At 32.6% G+C, this 17,176-nt stretch overlaps 1 protein-coding gene across 3 annotated transcripts in view; it reads left to right on the top strand.

The window, feature by feature from the left end:
* The first annotated feature begins 190 nt into the window (after positions 1 to 190).
* LOC116343692 (cation-independent mannose-6-phosphate receptor) overlaps positions 191 to 17,176 on the top strand; it is a 64,490-nt gene continuing 47,504 nt past the window's right edge. For 2 of the 3 annotated variants that reach the window (XR_004201357.1, XM_031771936.1), the window contains exons 1-12: positions 191 to 700; positions 1,360 to 1,570; positions 1,675 to 1,838; positions 1,976 to 2,407; positions 2,472 to 2,590; positions 2,687 to 3,059; positions 3,153 to 3,281; positions 4,025 to 4,138; positions 4,761 to 4,916; positions 4,985 to 5,161; positions 5,232 to 5,355; positions 5,980 to 6,044. Coding sequence is in view for 2 of the 3 variants with exons in the window: in XM_031771936.1 (XP_031627796.1) it covers positions 617 to 700; positions 1,360 to 1,570; positions 1,675 to 1,838; positions 1,976 to 2,407; positions 2,472 to 2,590; positions 2,687 to 3,059; positions 3,153 to 3,281; positions 4,025 to 4,138; positions 4,761 to 4,916; positions 4,985 to 5,161; positions 5,232 to 5,355; positions 5,980 to 6,044 (2,148 nt within the window). In the remaining variant the exon portion in view is untranslated. Of the gene's footprint in view, positions 701 to 774; positions 799 to 1,359; positions 1,571 to 1,674; positions 1,839 to 1,975; positions 2,408 to 2,471; positions 2,591 to 2,686; positions 3,060 to 3,152; positions 3,282 to 4,024; positions 4,139 to 4,760; positions 4,917 to 4,984; positions 5,162 to 5,231; positions 5,356 to 5,979; positions 6,045 to 17,176 lie in introns of those variants that run through there. The other variant, XM_031772050.1, reaches the window with a different exon arrangement.

Raw genomic sequence — 17,176 nt, 5'->3', positions numbered from 1 at the left:
ATCATAGTAATTAAGATTGAATTACACACAATTGTCAGTCTCCTTTGATATTTGTTTACAAGTTATTATTGTTGTTGTTTTCGTTCGTGTTTCGTTCTATTCGCGCCGCACAATATGTGTTTGTTTGTATTGAGTATGAAGCGAGTCACACATGAACATTCATCAATGACTGTCAGAATAATGACATGCCAAAAACCATATCGCACTTCGTGTATTTCGTTAGAAATTGAAAACATTGTTAAAGCGAACGGCTTGAAAGCGGCAATTGTTTAAAGATAAAAAAAACAACTCCAAACCTATACACATATTTAATATATATACCGAAATTCGATGTGACAGGTGACACATATGTGTGTGCAAAATATAAGAGCGCGCTTACTCACAGTCGAGTTGATAACATACATTCAAGTGAAAATAAAAATAAAAAAATAAACGCGAAAAAAACAAACATTTCAAAAGGAGTGCTAGAGTCTAGAAGATACACACAAGTCGCAATCAGCCAAATAGAACGCAGTTATAATAATAGGAAAACAAGACACATTAGTCAAGTCAAAGAAAAACCTTTGTGATTCAATGCTAGTTCAATTGAAAGCGCTTTTCTATTTATATTTTTAAGATGATGTTAAAAAGTGTGATTTATAGTTATATTTTATTGAAACTGATTGTGATTGCTGACGTAACATTTTATGAGGATCATTCTGTAAGTTGTCGGTCGTGACCACTTGTTTTCTTTTTGAATCGGCACGGTTTTTCCAAAACTAAAAGTAGTTCATGTGACCGAATTTAAAGATGAAAAATGTGGGTGAATTATTCATTTATTCAAACCAATTTCATAAGTGTTTTCTCAAAAGTGTGGAATTCATGTGAAATATATTTTCCATATTTGCGCAATTGAGATTTTTTTATATCTTATCAATTGACATCAAGAACGAAATTATAAGCGGGCACCTTTTATAAACAATACTAGGCGAAAAGAAAAAAGACAGCGACTAAATGGAAATGCAGAAATTGCGTTGTGGTGTAATGAAATGATAAATGTCAAATGATGAAAATCATTCAATTGGAATTAATCGAATTTTAATGTGCTATCATAATACAACGTAGTAGACCAAGAGTAATTTTTCCTTGCACTGTCTTGCGATTCCATATTTTCATTTGACTTTTTTTTTTATTTTGTCTTGACGTAGAACAATCGATACAAAAAACACCGCTACAGCACTGACTAAATATAATTTCAATGTGTAAACAAAGTCACGTCATTACAATGTGTTAAAATTATATTGGGCATCTCCATCGCAGTGTGGCTTTTTCCACTTTCGCTTTTTATTCTTATTGGATTGTGTATGTTTGCTTTTGCAGGGTGATGTCAAGGGTAGTCAATGTAAACTAACCGAGCCCGTATATGGAACACAATTCGATCTAAGCAAACTGCATTCGGAGCTTGGTTTAAGGATAAACGGCGAAGGTCAAGATTTTATTGAATTTAATGTTTGTGGCAACTTGACCAAAGTATGTGCGGGTGCTAAATCGGCGGCATGTCTTACTCGAAACGGCAAACAACTTAAATTCGGTAAATTTTTTAAACTCGTTTGAAACTATAGAAACAATATATGGTGTTTGTTTACAATTTCTATCAATATGTGGTTTTTTTTGTCTTCTTTTTTTGCAAAATAGGCACTCAACTTGATGCAGAACCAATTTACACAAATGGTCGCATCTACTTCAATTTTACCGGTGATGTTTGTGATAAAGATACAAATGAAACATTTAGTCTCCTTATTATAACGACTTGTGATTATTCATCGCATATTTCAAGCCCAACTATTCTGATGCCATATGTAAGTTGAAACAGTAATTTTATTTGCGCAAAAAAATATTTCTTAATCGCGTTGTTTTCATTTCTTAAAAAAATTGTTCGGTTTTTTTTTCTTCATTTTTGTTTTGCTTCATATTTTCTTCTTCTGCAATTTAATAGAGCCAGGACCAATGTGCGTTTGTAGTGATTTGGAGAACAAGATATGCATGCCATCCATTGTCAGGACCATTGAGTACAAATACATGCACAGCAAAAGATCCAAAAACCAACCACACATTCAATTTGATGCAATTGAGTGACTACAATCACAAGGTTCTCGGACCAAATCAGACCGAATTTCTCATAAATATTTGCAAACCAACACTATACGGTCACAATGAAATGTGTCCACCAAATGTCAGCGTATGTCTAGACAATAAATCCAAACCAGATGTGAAAAAGCGTTTCAAAAATTATGGTACAACGGTCACCGATCCAACGTATGAAAATGGAAAACTATTTATGAAATTCACATCGGATGAGAAATGCAATGCAACAACCAATAAATATATTACATCCATCATCAATTTTGTATGCGACGAGATGATTGAGGTATACTCAGACATTGAATGTAAATGTGGTTGTTGTGTTATATACAAAATGATTTCAATTTCAGTTGGGTCAACCCGAATATACTGGCGAACGAGATTGTGAACATAGTTTTACATGGATTACCTCACTGGCATGTAACCAAGTAACTCCATGCCGTACAATTGATCCAATTACTGGATTTGTGTAAGACTGCACATTTCAATATATATATATTTTTCTTCGCATTTTTTTTTTTCAATTTTAAACAATATTTATCTTGATTGATGTTTTGATTTGCAGTTATGATTTGAATGCATTGAGTGGTCAATCGTATCGAGTACAACATGGAAATCAGACATATGTTTTTGGCGTATGCTCAGAACCAAAAGAACCATGCAATGGTAAAGCCGGTGCTTGTTTGGTGACTGGTGACCAAAAAGGCCAATCCGCATCGCTTGGAATCGTTAATAGTGAACTTCAATTGTCGGAAGAGAAAAACGAAGCACCATATATTTTGTATAAAAGTGGTTCGGCTTGTGATACACAACAATGGACAACAAAAATTGAATTTGCATGTGAACACGAGAGAATCGAAGCTGGCCCAAAGGTTATTGAAGACACGAACTGTACGCTTCTTATTCAATTTCCAACGGAATTGGTGTGCAGAAATGATGTGAGCAAAAACTATTTGGCATTTGAAAATGTGTTTTTTTTTATTCGAAAAATAAAGTACGTATATTTTAAAAATACCAAAATTTATTTTTAGATTCAATGCAAAGCTCATAATATATACACTGATGAAGAGATTGACTTAACTCCACTTAAAAGTAGCACACATAATTACTTGGCACGAATAAATGATACAATTAAATCAAAGCAACCAAATGGAATATTGGTAAGTTTTTGTGTGGCAAGCATTCGGCCGAGAATTTTAAATTAAAAGAGAATTTTTTAGAGACGATAAAAATGAATGTATTAAAGGCCGTAGGTCCTGCCTCATCGTCAAAAAGTTTCAAAAGCAATTGTCAACATACTTTTGCTTTATTTACCATTGATTGTTTCACTTATGAATGGAATTGTGATAAAAGAGAAATATTGTTCTTTGATATGGTTTACGTGTGTAGATGTGACCTATATCGATGTCATTCAAATTGAGATTGGATTTTGTAGAGAATGGCAGTTTTTTCGCAAAATATAAACTTTTCCTATTCATACGTAAAATATACGAAATGAAGTATATTTATTCGCATCGACATTCGTTTACATCTTCAATGTCTTGCTTAGTCAAATGAATAATAATCAATAGCAAATCTGTGAACTTCATTTGGTATCATGGTTTAAATAAACGGCCGAGATTATACCAAACCACGTTTTATTCGGATTTCAATTATAAATCTCACTTAAATTTGTCTATGATATCGGCACGGTCTTTTTTGTTATACGCATATCTCACAATCGAGAATGAGTATCGCTATGTTCACAATGCGAGATTTACATTAAACAAATCATGAGAATAGCATAGTCTACTGAACAATATACTTCAATGGAGCTCGCACAGCGATTGATGCTATTATTTGCTTAAATGGTTTGATTTTTTTTTGTCGTTCCTCAAATTCATTGTGTCCTGTTCTTTTTCAGTATTATTTGAATGTTTGCAAACCACTCGTGCCACAATACGGACTCAGCTGCAATGCCAATTCTGCAGCATGTCGTGCAATAACAAATGGCACAAAAAATCCAGAACAAGAGCAAGTAAGTGTATTTTAATCAATCATTTGATTTGGTGGTTTTTCTCTGTTCAGTTTTTCCGTCAATTTTTTGTTCGTCAATTTTTGTCGTTAATTCACGTCAATTTTTTTTTTATTTCGTTCATTTTGGATTTGTTTCATTGAATTTTCTTTGAAGATGTGTCGGTCGCGTTTTGTTCTACGTTGCATAAATATAAAATTCAAATTTAGAGAATTTCTCAATTTTATGCAGTTTTTTTTTAAATATGTGAATTGGACGTATTTTCATTGAAATTGAATGGAATATTGATTGGTTATTCATTCTAGAGCAGTAGTGGGCGGAGGGGGGGTTGTGATTTGGATGAGAAATTTATTCGAATTTGCTAGAGTTTTTGATTCAAAAAGTAAAGACCTTTTTTTTAGCTCATCAATGTAGAAAATTGAGGAGAATTCTTTCAATTTGCTAGGGTTTTCGGTTCCGAGAGGATTTTTTCCGATTTTTTTTTTGGATTCGAAAAATCAGCCCACCCTTGAAATATTTTCCTCGCACACTACTGTTCTAGAGTCTTTTTTTTTTAATTTTTGAATCTCAATTTTTTTTTAAATTTATTATTAAACTAAAATTGTTATGTGGTTTTGATAAAAAGAGTTTGGGATATCCTCGTGCTTCGCTAACATTTGTTCGTACGGAACATGGTTCGAGACCACAGTTGAAATATTTCGATGGAAATGTCTGTCCACAGGACAAACAAACAAAACTATCATCACAAATTGAATTCTATTGCGATCCAGCAGCGGGAAAGGTATTTTATTTTGCACTGTCATATTGTGGCTGTTATTTTTAATTTTGGTGACAATTTTTGTGGTACAGGGAACACCAATATTACAAAGCATTTCAAATGAATGTCACTACGAATTTGAATGGGCCACAAACATAATGTGCCCAATGGTTAATGGAGAATTCCGTGAAGAAACGTGCGAATTGTACAATCCACAAATAAATCACAGCCTTGATCTTCGACAGATTTTCACTGATGGCATGATAACGGTAAATTCTATATCAATTGTGAACAATTACGAAATAATAATATATATATTATTCATTTCATGTCGTACAGATCCCTTATGCGGACAAAAACCATAGAGTTGATTTGTGCAAAAAAAGCAAGAAAATTGAAATCGACTACACTCAAAGTATCGTCAAAATGTTCTTCGATGAAACGGCCGTCTGTGGATCAGATTGTAAGTTAATTCTGATTATATAGTTTTTTCACCCTTTCCCCCTTTAAATCCCAAATGGAATCTATGCACGTTTTGATTGAATATGCAAATGTTTGTCATTGCTTATGGACGAACCGGTTAGAAAATGGTGTTTTACATAAATTTCAATACTTTGCCATCTGGTAAAAGTGATGCGATCAAAAAGGAACAAATACGAAAAGAAAGTTTGCGACGTGCATATTTTTACGCAGTGTGTGTGTTTTTTTTTCATTCCAAACAAGAAAAGCCCCACAGGTGAAATGTGAATTCCTGGTGAATCAATTCGCCTTTGTGGGTTTTTTCATTCATATTTTATGCTTTAAATATTTTTTTTCCTAGTTGTTATATTAATGCAATGCTCTTTTTATTATTTTCATTCATCGTTTGTGTGTACGCTGTGGAATATGAAATGACAACAACACCAATATTTAAAAAAAATGTCTATGGATTTTTACAACTGCTGGTGCCGATGCTGTTGCTGTTCGTCGCCGTCGGTGCCGTTGTCAACGTTGTCGTCATGACGCTCTTCATATCATTATAATACAAAAAAATTGCACATATGCAAACATTCGTACGGTATGTGTGCCTTTTGTGTTCATTTCATAGCATCAATTAATGTGGAGATGCGGCTTGTTTGCAATGAGATTCAATCCCATACTTTCACTACTGATGTAAGTCGAAGTACCCTTATTATTATATCTTCATATATATATTTTTTTATGTAAAAATTCTGTTTTCCTTTTGCTTTCTTGCGTTCTCGTTACGTTCTGTTATTGCGCTTTTACCATGTCTATGCTAATATTTTCTTGTTTTCTTTTATGGCCCCTTTTTCTGCTCCTTATTTTGTGCACGGCGTGCAGGAGTAAAATACAAATCTACTCGATCCTCTTTGCGAGCGTAATGTTTTGCTGTCCTTTTCCACTATTCTTGTTTGATTCTTTACTCTTATCATTCATCGGAGGCTTTCAATGGATTAGACTTCTTCTTTTTTTTATTACCAAGACAAATAGATTTTCTTAAAAAATATTTTCTCATATGTTTTGTTTTGTGTCAGATTCTTGATTTAATTCGATGGTTGTTGTGTTTCTCTTTTGTGTATGGCTTATTTTTCTTTGTCAATGCCATTTCTTTTGCCGATGATGATTTGGCTTTGTTTTTGCATCACACATTTCGAGAAATATAATAAAATAACAAGAATTTTTTTTACTGTTTGTATATGCTGGCTGGCGGTTTTTTGGACTGTTTGACTGGATACGGGCTAGAAAACAGTATAATAAATTCTTTTTATATGGATTAGATATGGCGTACAAATAGCATAAGAACTTCTGTTGGCTCAGCATTTCTTATTCTTAGATAGCTATTCATACCGTTATGTATGTATTATTGTTACCCGAACACAGAAGACACAAAGTGTGCCACGCTCTCTGAAGAGTCTTCTGTGATGACTGTCTCATTCTTTTTCTTCTATCTCTCTCATGATCATCGTTATTGCCAAAATGACAATATATAAAAGAAACGGTCACTATTTGTACTTTTGTAATCTATTTTCACGTTTACGATGATAATATCTTAATAAACTCTCAAAACATTATGGATATTGATTTGTATTGACGCATACATACAACGTGTATTCATAATGGCTAGCTATATGTTTCGCTATATATCGATAGAAAAATGATGAATCAACGTCTTGTACTTCAAAATACCAACAGAAGTATTCTGTTATAGATTGGCTGTCTCCATATTCATTCAAATATGAATGTATTTCTGTGTTACTATCTCTATCTTGTCATTTTGAAAAGAATCTGCGCTCAAATTTGTTGATGACGAAAATGTACTTTGGATATTCGGGAAAAGAAAGTTCCGAAAAATAAATTATGCATTCAAATTGAATCTTGCATTTTCAAACTTACCATAATGAACCCACACACCAATGTGCAGTAGCGCAGTTACATAGAAGGTTCGTTTATTCTAAAGCCAATTGTATAATAGCTACACGATTTAGGTGTGTTCAAAAACGAAGAGTAGAAAGGGACGAAGTGAGGTAAAATTCTTACACGGTGCTACGTATTATGTAAGAAGAAAATTGTCATACAAAAATATTCGTAACTTTGAAAATAGTGACCCTCGGAAGCGAGTGATATTTTTTTGTTCAAATCATTTCCTCAAGAAAGTGTATTAGTTCCATTTCAGGGATGATTTGAACGTCAAAACCCTCATTGTATCTACGCCACTGCAAAATGTGAATCATTACTTGTTTTTTTTCTCTTCCCATTTTATTGCTCATCAATGCAAATGGCAATGCTAAATTTAATTTCGAAATGAACTGTTGAAGTGGATAAAAAATATTACAAATTCAAAACTTGGGCGTACACTCCGATTTTTCCTCATTGATATGTGTACAGTTCAGTGAACTAGAATGTATCTGGTTTGCTTGAAGGGTTTTTCTTCTTCTCGTGACTATTTATGTTGAAGAAATCACCCTACATTGCTGAATCGGCACATACAATTCACATCACAGTATTTGCATTTCCGATTAGATTGGTCGCTGTGTACTTGTCGCCAACGGCAAAAGGGTAAATTTTGTATACGCATATTTTTTTATATTGAGCAGAAAAAATTGGTCACATTGCAATTGAATTACTTTAAAAAAAAAGTACATTCAATGAATCAAATAAATTTTCTAAACATCTCTTTATCACATTTCACAATTACATTATCGCCGGCGGCAAAAGTATCTCGCTTGACTGTGAACAATGAAAAGTCAGCTAAAATGCGTCATCCTATTAGTTAATAGAATCTAATGGTATTGCTATTTTTATCATTATTGAACCAATATGACAATGAACTAAAAAATAACTTTCTTCTTTTTGTAGAGCAAATAGATCGTTTATTTTCTGTACTTCTACATTTTAAAAATAATTATTCATGCAAATTATGCATAATTATTGAATTATATTGGTTTTATGAATTGAGCGTAGTTTGATATTGGTCGTTATTTGGAGGCTTTTGTTTCGGATTGGAACCTATCTCTTTTTTAGTGTATGAGCACAAAGAATAAATAAAATTGTTCAATTGTTTTTAAAGTAGTTCAGCCAATCGACGACGACCACTTCAAATGATTTTTTGTGAAAACAATAACATTTACGATTTTTGCTTCGTTTTCAATAATTTTCGAATTGAATTATTGAAAATAAATCGAAAATCGATCATCTTGATGCTGTTGTTGTTGTTGTTGTTGTTGTTGTTCGCATCTTATTCTCTCACTCCGTGTAACATTTGCTCGTATAAAAGTAATTGTTACGCATGTTCAGCTCCTCTAATTGGTGCAAAGTTCGGAATGGTGACGCATCACCAAATTTTCAAATCAACCAAATCATTTTGCAGGTGCAACACTCATATGCTGGCACCATACCCAATTTAGGCATGTTTGAAGTGTGTTCATCCAAGTAAATAAATTGTAAGCGTTTTTAAGTCTGATATCAGTGTTTTGTGTGAAGAAAAGTTACCAAATAAAAATAAATAGAAACATATTAAGTGAACTGTATAAGAGAGCATCAACAATAATATATAATAAGGTATTCCAGGGATTACCTATGAACCGTATGAGAAGCAGGTATCAAGCAAACAAGTAAGATGAATTTTTCTGTACCTCATCAAAAAAAAACAGACGATTCTGAGCTTCTTCTTGTGATACATACCTCAATATGAAAAACGCAATGCAATCGAATAAATTATTTGCCAATTGAAAATGTTTCATTCAACTGGGGAATTATTTTCATTTACAACATCTCAATTACCAATATTATATTCGGGTAATTTTTTAAAATATCAATATCCTTTGTCTCGCACACGCGATTTATTAAAAGTTGCGAAAAAAGAACAAAGTAGATGACGTTCCAATAATAAGCAATTTTCAAGAGTTCATACCTGTGCTATGTGTTGCTAAGAAGGAAAAATACATTTCTTCTGTTACTCATATTATGTTTTATTTGAAGTATAAAATCTTAAACATTTTACATTTATCAACTTGTGGATATTTATTTTTCTTTTCATTTTATTTATTTGATATAACATCAGAGATTTGTCCATTTTATTTGATTAAACTTAATTTAAAAAAAAAGAAGGAGATTTTATTTTCAATTAACCCAATAGAAGCTATAATTTAAACGTAATTGAATATTTGAATTCGGTTCAATTAATTTTTGAGTGAAAAAATGATGCATTCAAATTTCGAAAAGAGAGAAAATCTTTTTCATCTATATAATATTAATAACAAAAGGATCAAACAAACATTTTTGGTTATTTATTTAAATATTCCATTTTATCGTGTATTGGACGTTGTCAAATTACCATATCATGTGACTTCAATCCAGTTGAACCACATCTTAAGGTGATTATTTGTTGTTTACTGAACAAAATAGTCAAGACGGTTGTTACTATTAACGAATATCATAATGGTTATTCTTATTAAGCGACTTCGACACCTTTCATTCGATCATTTAATTTCTAATAGAATAAAATTAAACTCAATTCAGAAAAGATGAGCGCAAATTTGAAAATCCTAAATTGTCTTAATCGAGCAAAATTAAATGTTTTGAATTGTTTTTAACAAAAAGGCATTTTAAATAAATTTCTCGAAAGATTTTATGCAAGCATTGAATTGACGATGCAATTTATGTCAAAAAAAGTCAACGTTCAATACACCAGATCATAATTATAGTATGCCAGATGTGTATTAGTGCGTGTGTGTGTGTGTGAGTGGGTGCATGCAGATTCACACATGTGTATGCTTACAAATGTTCGATAACTTAAACATAGATAATTGAGAATCACTGTAAATTCTAAGAAAAAAATGATTTTCTTCTTTTTCTAATTTCTTGTTTATCACAATGCATTTTCTCGATAATAAACTGATATAGAGGCTTTGAACGGTTTCGAAGCAAATGTCAAAGTTACATTTTCAGTTCATATTTTCTTTGCATGGAAAGTAAAACAGTCCAACAATTCAATCGATTTTCGGTTTATTAATTTTTTTTTAGTTTTGTGATGAGATTCGGTAAAATATCCATATAGCAAACTTATAGGGAAAAAACGAACATCAAACAAAATTGGTTTTCTTTTTGAAGACTTGAAATTGTTTGCATATTTGATTTAATTCTTTCGTTCATTTTGCATCAAGTTTATAAATTAAATACATATATATCTATATATAATTTTTGTTGTTTTTTTTTGTCTTTACGTAAATTAGCTATAAATAACGCTGAAACTTAAGCTCTCTAGATTTTAAATGTTTTACAAATACCGACATGACACATTATGGTCATTGGACTTACATGTTAATTGTGTGTGTGTGTGTGTGATTTTTCGTATTTACAATATTATTTTGATTCAGTGAATTTAGGTTTCTTTCATCATACTATTCCTTTCGTTTTTTTTTTCAATTTCATTTTATCTTAATAAAATAAAATATTCATGGGTCGGCATCTGGCATTCGGCAGAACATTTATTCGTTTGTCGATTTATGTTGTTACATATTCTATATATTTATATCGATTGTTGAAATGGTTCTTTTTTTTTTCTTTGTTATGTCATTGCCAGTTTATTTACTTACAAAATTAATTACACATCACTTTGTTTAGCGTTTGTATTTATAATAAATGCACCATTTACATGTCCATTTAATCCATTCAAACCTGAATGATATTTGGCATTGTCACCGTTTAATTTGCCAATCAATGGATTTTGACCGGCTTGTTCGGCTGGTGGTGTTGTTAATGGTGGTGTCACCGCTTGTGGTTTTATCAATTCCAATTTGTCATCGATGGAACTTTTCATGGTTGATTTGATCAAACCTTTTGATTTATAATTGGTTGGATGTGGCATTGCGTATCGGAGTTTATCGAAAAACCATGGATCACCCCATTTAACATATGTATTGGTTTTCAAGTAGCATTTTAATTCCGGATCCAATTTTTCAATATCACCAATATCACCATAAATGATAACAATTAAACGCGTACGACCTTCGGCCAAGGCATTCTTGTGAGCCGCCCGAAATTCCATCCGACCCCAAATTGAATCGATAAAATTTGGCGTGAGCACGACTATTGTACGCCGCGAATCCTCTACAGATTTGGATATCTAAGAAAGAACAATTCAATAAAAACAACAATAGAATTAGTTGATTTATTCAATAAATCATGCAGAGGTGTGCGCTGTTTCTTTTTGCAACATATGACAAAGACTCAACAATTACACTCCAAATGATACAATTAGCAAAATTAAATCATTTAAGAAACAAACAAAAAAACGTTTTGATTAGTTTGACATAGCAACACACAGTGAAGCGAATAGGGTGGCGTACGATATATTTATTCTAATACAAATGAAACTTATAAAAAAACGAGAAATAATTTAAAACAGAGATTACCACATTGATATTAATTAACTATTCGACAAAGAAATGAACAAAAGAAAAGGTACATAGCATCATAACTCATATTAAAACTAATTTCATCAACAATTGGTGGTTAGAGAGATAGATAAGTTGATCAATAAATTCAAACGTAAATATAAATATGTAAAAAAAGAGAATATAAAAGATGCAATGGTGCGCGGAAAATGTGTTTGTTTACTATTATTATTAATCAGAACAATTGATTGTACGGTGTGACACAGAAATTACATGAACATTTATGAAGCCGATACGAAAAAAAATTCATTTCAAGATATTTTACCTATTCTTCTTTTTTACGTCTATCGTCTTTATATTATTATGTATATGCCAAAAGAAATAAACAACATGGATTAGATTGTTAGCGAGATCTTAATAATTTAATATCTTTGTTTTGTTGTTAATGTTAAATCAAAATGAGACAGTAAAAATTGGGCCAGATTTCCATGAAAGTTTCTTTTTCTTTCAAATACAATCTAAAATCAAATTGACACCATTTTCCAAAAAAAAAATCCAAAATGATCGACACAAATGAGATGTATTAAAAAAAAAAATATATTTACCTGATTCGGAATAAATTCGCCGATAACCCAATCGCGGAAATGTAAGCATATTTTGAATGGATGTGGCCCGTTTTCAAGTTCAGGTACTAATTGTTCGGTGACAAAATCTTCGTCTTTGTGCGAAAATGAAATGAATGCATCGTATTTTTTATCCTTGTCAAGTTCTTCTTCGGTCACAAACCACATGCATAAATTGTGAGCAAATAGCCACACTTTCACCTCTTGCTGATACTTATAGTACAATGCAAATACAAAACCAATGAGCAATCCGAGTAAACCAATTATCAGGCCAATTAATATAACGATTTGTTTTTGCATTGGACATACATCGTTTTCATCGCGCATATAATTGCCGTTGCTGCATTTGATATTTGCAAAATCGATTTTTGCATGATGCATTCGAAGTGATTTCATGAATTCGGTATTACATTTGCATGTCCATGGATTGTCGGCCAATGTTAATGATCGCAGAGCGCTTGTGTAATTGAGTCGCATCAAAATTTTTCCGTCAAGCGTTTTCAATTTATTCCGTGAAACATCCAATGTCGTTAAACCCAATGGCAAATTATCATGTGCCACATTCACCAATGAATTTTGACGTGCATTTATTTTGGTAACCATTCCATAACCGGGTTCATCGTACTTTGGTAATGCTTCGATACGATTATTTTCAATATACAATTCGTATTTATTCATTTCGGATATTTGAAGATTTGGAAGTTTTGGTACGGCAGTTAATCCAGCATTTGAACAATTAAAAATGCCCGTTTCATCACTTAGTCGCACCCAACATTCACACATCGATGGACAGTATTTTTTATTCGTTGATGGGCTATCCAATGGGCATAATAGTTCATCCAATGTCACATTGTATACGAGACGATTTTTTAAATTTTCGGGCGAAGCACATCTTAGTTGGGTGCGATTTATTTTCAAAAATGAATCAATCGATGGATTTTCGCGTAAAAATTTCATCGCATACATAATTTTACAATCACAATGAATTGGATTGTTATTTAGCAGCCATTTCCATGCAATGTTTGGCTGTGAATTGACAATCTGTTGGGCTCGATCGACTTGATCTTTCAACGTTTGCATATATTCCAATTTAGTGGCTTCGATTATTTGAATTTGATTATGTTCCAAATTTACTGTAATCGGATGGCTCCAAATTGATAACATTTGCTCCAAACTGATCGATTGAATATCATTGTGGCTCAAATCAAGCACTTCCAATTTCACATTAATTGTATTCCATTCTTCTAAGAAATGCTTAATCGAATTGTTTCGCAAATTTAGCCGAGTCAATTGCGTAAGATGTTTAAATGGTTGTATATCAAAATATGTTGAACCATCCATTTGCATTGGTTTTGCCATGTGTTTTGTAAAGTTCAGACGATTGTTTTCCAAATTTAAAACATCCAAAATGGTAAATTTGAATGCATCACGGTGTATTGTGTGTAATTTATTGTTGTCCAGATAGAGTTCGGTCAGTTGTTCTAAACCATAGAAGAGTTTCCTGTTTTTGAAAGAGACAAAGAAAACGAAACTAAATCAATATTTAAATTGGATTAAAAATTTTCAACTAGAAATAAACAAATTCCTTTTGCCGACGACATCGATTTTCAAAAAAAAAAAAAAAAACGTTTTGATAACATTGTTGATGCGCCAACAACAAATGTTACTCTCTCTAACTCTCTTTGTCACAGGATCGATTTCGATTTATTTGTGAATCAGCTTACTTTTGTTTTTCTTTATTTATTTGGAACGGAGTGGTTGATGTTTTTTGGCGTGTCAAGTGTAAATCTGCTGTAAGTCGTTTCGACTGTTGTTGCTGTTTTTTTTTTCGTCCTATTTTCCTTTCTCTCATTCACATTGCCTTTATTTGCAATGTTGCAAATGAATGATTTCAAGAGCTCGTTGAACGAATGCATCACAGATTTATTGCTTGAATTTTGCTTGCATGTACTTGAAATTGTTCTACAACAGACATTGAATATATATCCGAATCTATTTATATCGAATTGCTTCAATTGAAACGGATGTATGTGTATTAAATTTATAAGGATTGTTTAAAAAATGATATTGGCTTCAAGCGACATTCGGACAGTGCAACAAATTGGGTGGTCCGTCCGGTGCACGGAAATGAATTTAAAGCGAACCCAATTGCTCACAATCATTGAACTTCGACACCCAGATGAAGGGAATAAAAAAAAATTACATACAGACATACACATTAAATTTACATTATCGATGGAGAGAGGATATTGAATAGGATCACAGTGACTATACATAAATTTCAGACCTCCCAAAGTAAATCTGATACAATGGTGTTTGTGTCGGTACGATTGTGTATAATAGAACATGTACTTCACTTCGGCAATTATACAGATGAAGAGGAAAAAACCTAGCTTGTAATTACATGCCGAGTAATTTGCTTTATTAATTCGTCAAATGTTGATGAAAATGCCATTTCCGTGCTGAGTCAAGTTCAAGGATGAATAGAAAAATTCATCATCATTTTTTTTTGTTTCGTTTGTTTTCTCATTCTCTAAGTGAAATAAATGCATTTTGTCTCTAATGCCAACCTATTATTATTATTATCAAAATGCATTATTCCTTTTTGGAATGGAAAAAAATATGAAAAAATAAATTCTCCACTATCCTACCTGTGCACTCAACGGCAACGTCTACTTGTTTTCATCACTGTGCGCTTAGATGTTGCGTCACTGGACGAAATGGAATTATAAAGATATTTACACCATAATCATTGGGTTATGTTCTATTCTGGATCAGGTTCATGTAAACAATAGACTATGCGGTGATTATCCATGGGCACAAAACAATGCACAACACCACACAAAAATGTGCAGACAGAAAAAAAAACTAGATTGTTTCAAATGCCGTAAGATACACACTCACATAAAATGAAGCCATAAATGAATAAACAAATGCACATTCTAACATTTATGTCGATAGACTGTGTAACAAATTGATGCTAACACATTTTCAGACGATCGAGACACACTAAAATAAGTTGTCAGATTCCAAATCAATGGATTTTACTTTGCGCTCTCTCCCCTTGACCCGAACCTTTGCGCTGCACACACAATGCATTTTTAACATCTTTGTTCGTTTCACAGTTTTATTTATATTTCAAATTATCATCGTTACATAAATTAATCTTGAACATTTCCAATGCCTTTTTTCATGTGTTTCTTTCTATTCCGATTCTACACTCATTCGTTCGTTTAAAATGTGTGTTTTTTGTTGTTGTTGTTGTTGAAAATACGAAGCCCAGAGATGCAAGTGAGATAATGATGGACATCGATATGGATGTTAACGAAATGGGAATGAAAGTAAAAACAAATGTACACTCATTTTTTTTACCTGTCACTGTCGTCGTTGTCGAATCGACGAAACAATATAACGTTCAAATTGAGAGAGAAATAGAGAAAAAAGGATAAAATAATTGATCAAAATTAATGATTTAACAATTTTTTTTTCTTCTTTTCTCGAGCTAAAGTTCATCGAGATGTGCACTATCTCACTACGCAGAGTTTCACTTTATTTCTTAATTTCAAAATGAATTTTCAACGTTAATGATCTTTTCGTCTTACAACTCAATTGGGACTGGGGAATCTACTATGTGTATTTTTTAGGCGGAGATTTTTTTATTCAATCTTTTCTTTTCTTTTTATTATTTGGACGGGGGAATTTTCTTAGCATTATTTATCTTAGGCTTTGGTTTTTTTTTTCTCTTCGTTCGAAAAGACAAAAACTGAAGAATTCTTTGAATGCGGCGTATTGTATCAGAAAGAAACGTTGAATTTTGTGTGCTAGTAATGAAGTTTGGAACAGAAAGAACCCTCGTAAAAATAGGACACAACAAATACTTGTATATTGGTCGGATTTAAAAACGACCGAATTTCTTTTATTTGTTTCATATTTTGAATGTGAGTGCGCCTACTCGATGGTTTCCAAACCATTCACATTGATGATGGCATTTTTTGTCATTGTAAAATGATGAGTTTTCTGACGATTATTTATCAAAAACAAAAAATTGTTAGAGGAAATAAATGCGCGCTCTGGTGTGTTTGTAAGTGCGACTCAGCAAATGTACAAACAAAAGAATCGTCGACGACGAGAATTGTTGAGCTGCCGCGAAAGAGCTGTTAAAAAGTCACACGTAATGGATAGAACGATTGGGCATACGGTGTAATACGCACACTGAATAAGAAGATGAAATTTCTTTTTTGACAGGTATATTTGTTTGACACAGAAAAATTACATTCGAGAGTTGGATTGGAAGCAACAAGAGAAAAGAAAAAAAACACACACACACACCAATGATTTATGACGATGAAAGAAAGAAGAAGGATGACACAAAGTATGCCGTGAATTGGATTGTCCAAGCGAATGCTGAGAGACATACCAATTTAAGTGTGATGAGAGAGAAAAAAAGGGAAAAGAATGGAACAAGAAACAACACGAATTCGTTTCAGCTGTGTGCGAGAGCATAAATGTGTGTCCCTTTACTTTTTCCCTTCGTGTATCATCTGCGAATTTGAAAGAAGAAAAAACCCCGAGTCGAACAGGCAAAAGTCATTATGCAGCGCAATGCTTGATGAAAAAGTTGAAACTTTAGCTGGCAAGTGAACCAATGAGTACGGCAAGTTTTTCGAAAGGACGAAATAACACCTGTTTTCCCGAAACGCTTGTCTCCATTGGGCTATAAAAATGTAAGGGAAGACCGTGTAAAGTGGGCACCCGTGTAAAGTGA

Source organism: Contarinia nasturtii, unplaced genomic scaffold (assembly GCF_009176525.2).
Source record: "Contarinia nasturtii isolate CC-2019 unplaced genomic scaffold, AAFC_CNas_1.1 Cnas_scaffold_78, whole genome shotgun sequence".
Classification (NCBI taxonomy): Eukaryota; Metazoa; Arthropoda; class Insecta; order Diptera; family Cecidomyiidae; genus Contarinia; species Contarinia nasturtii.
This window is presented reverse-complemented; position numbering and strand designations above follow the sequence as displayed.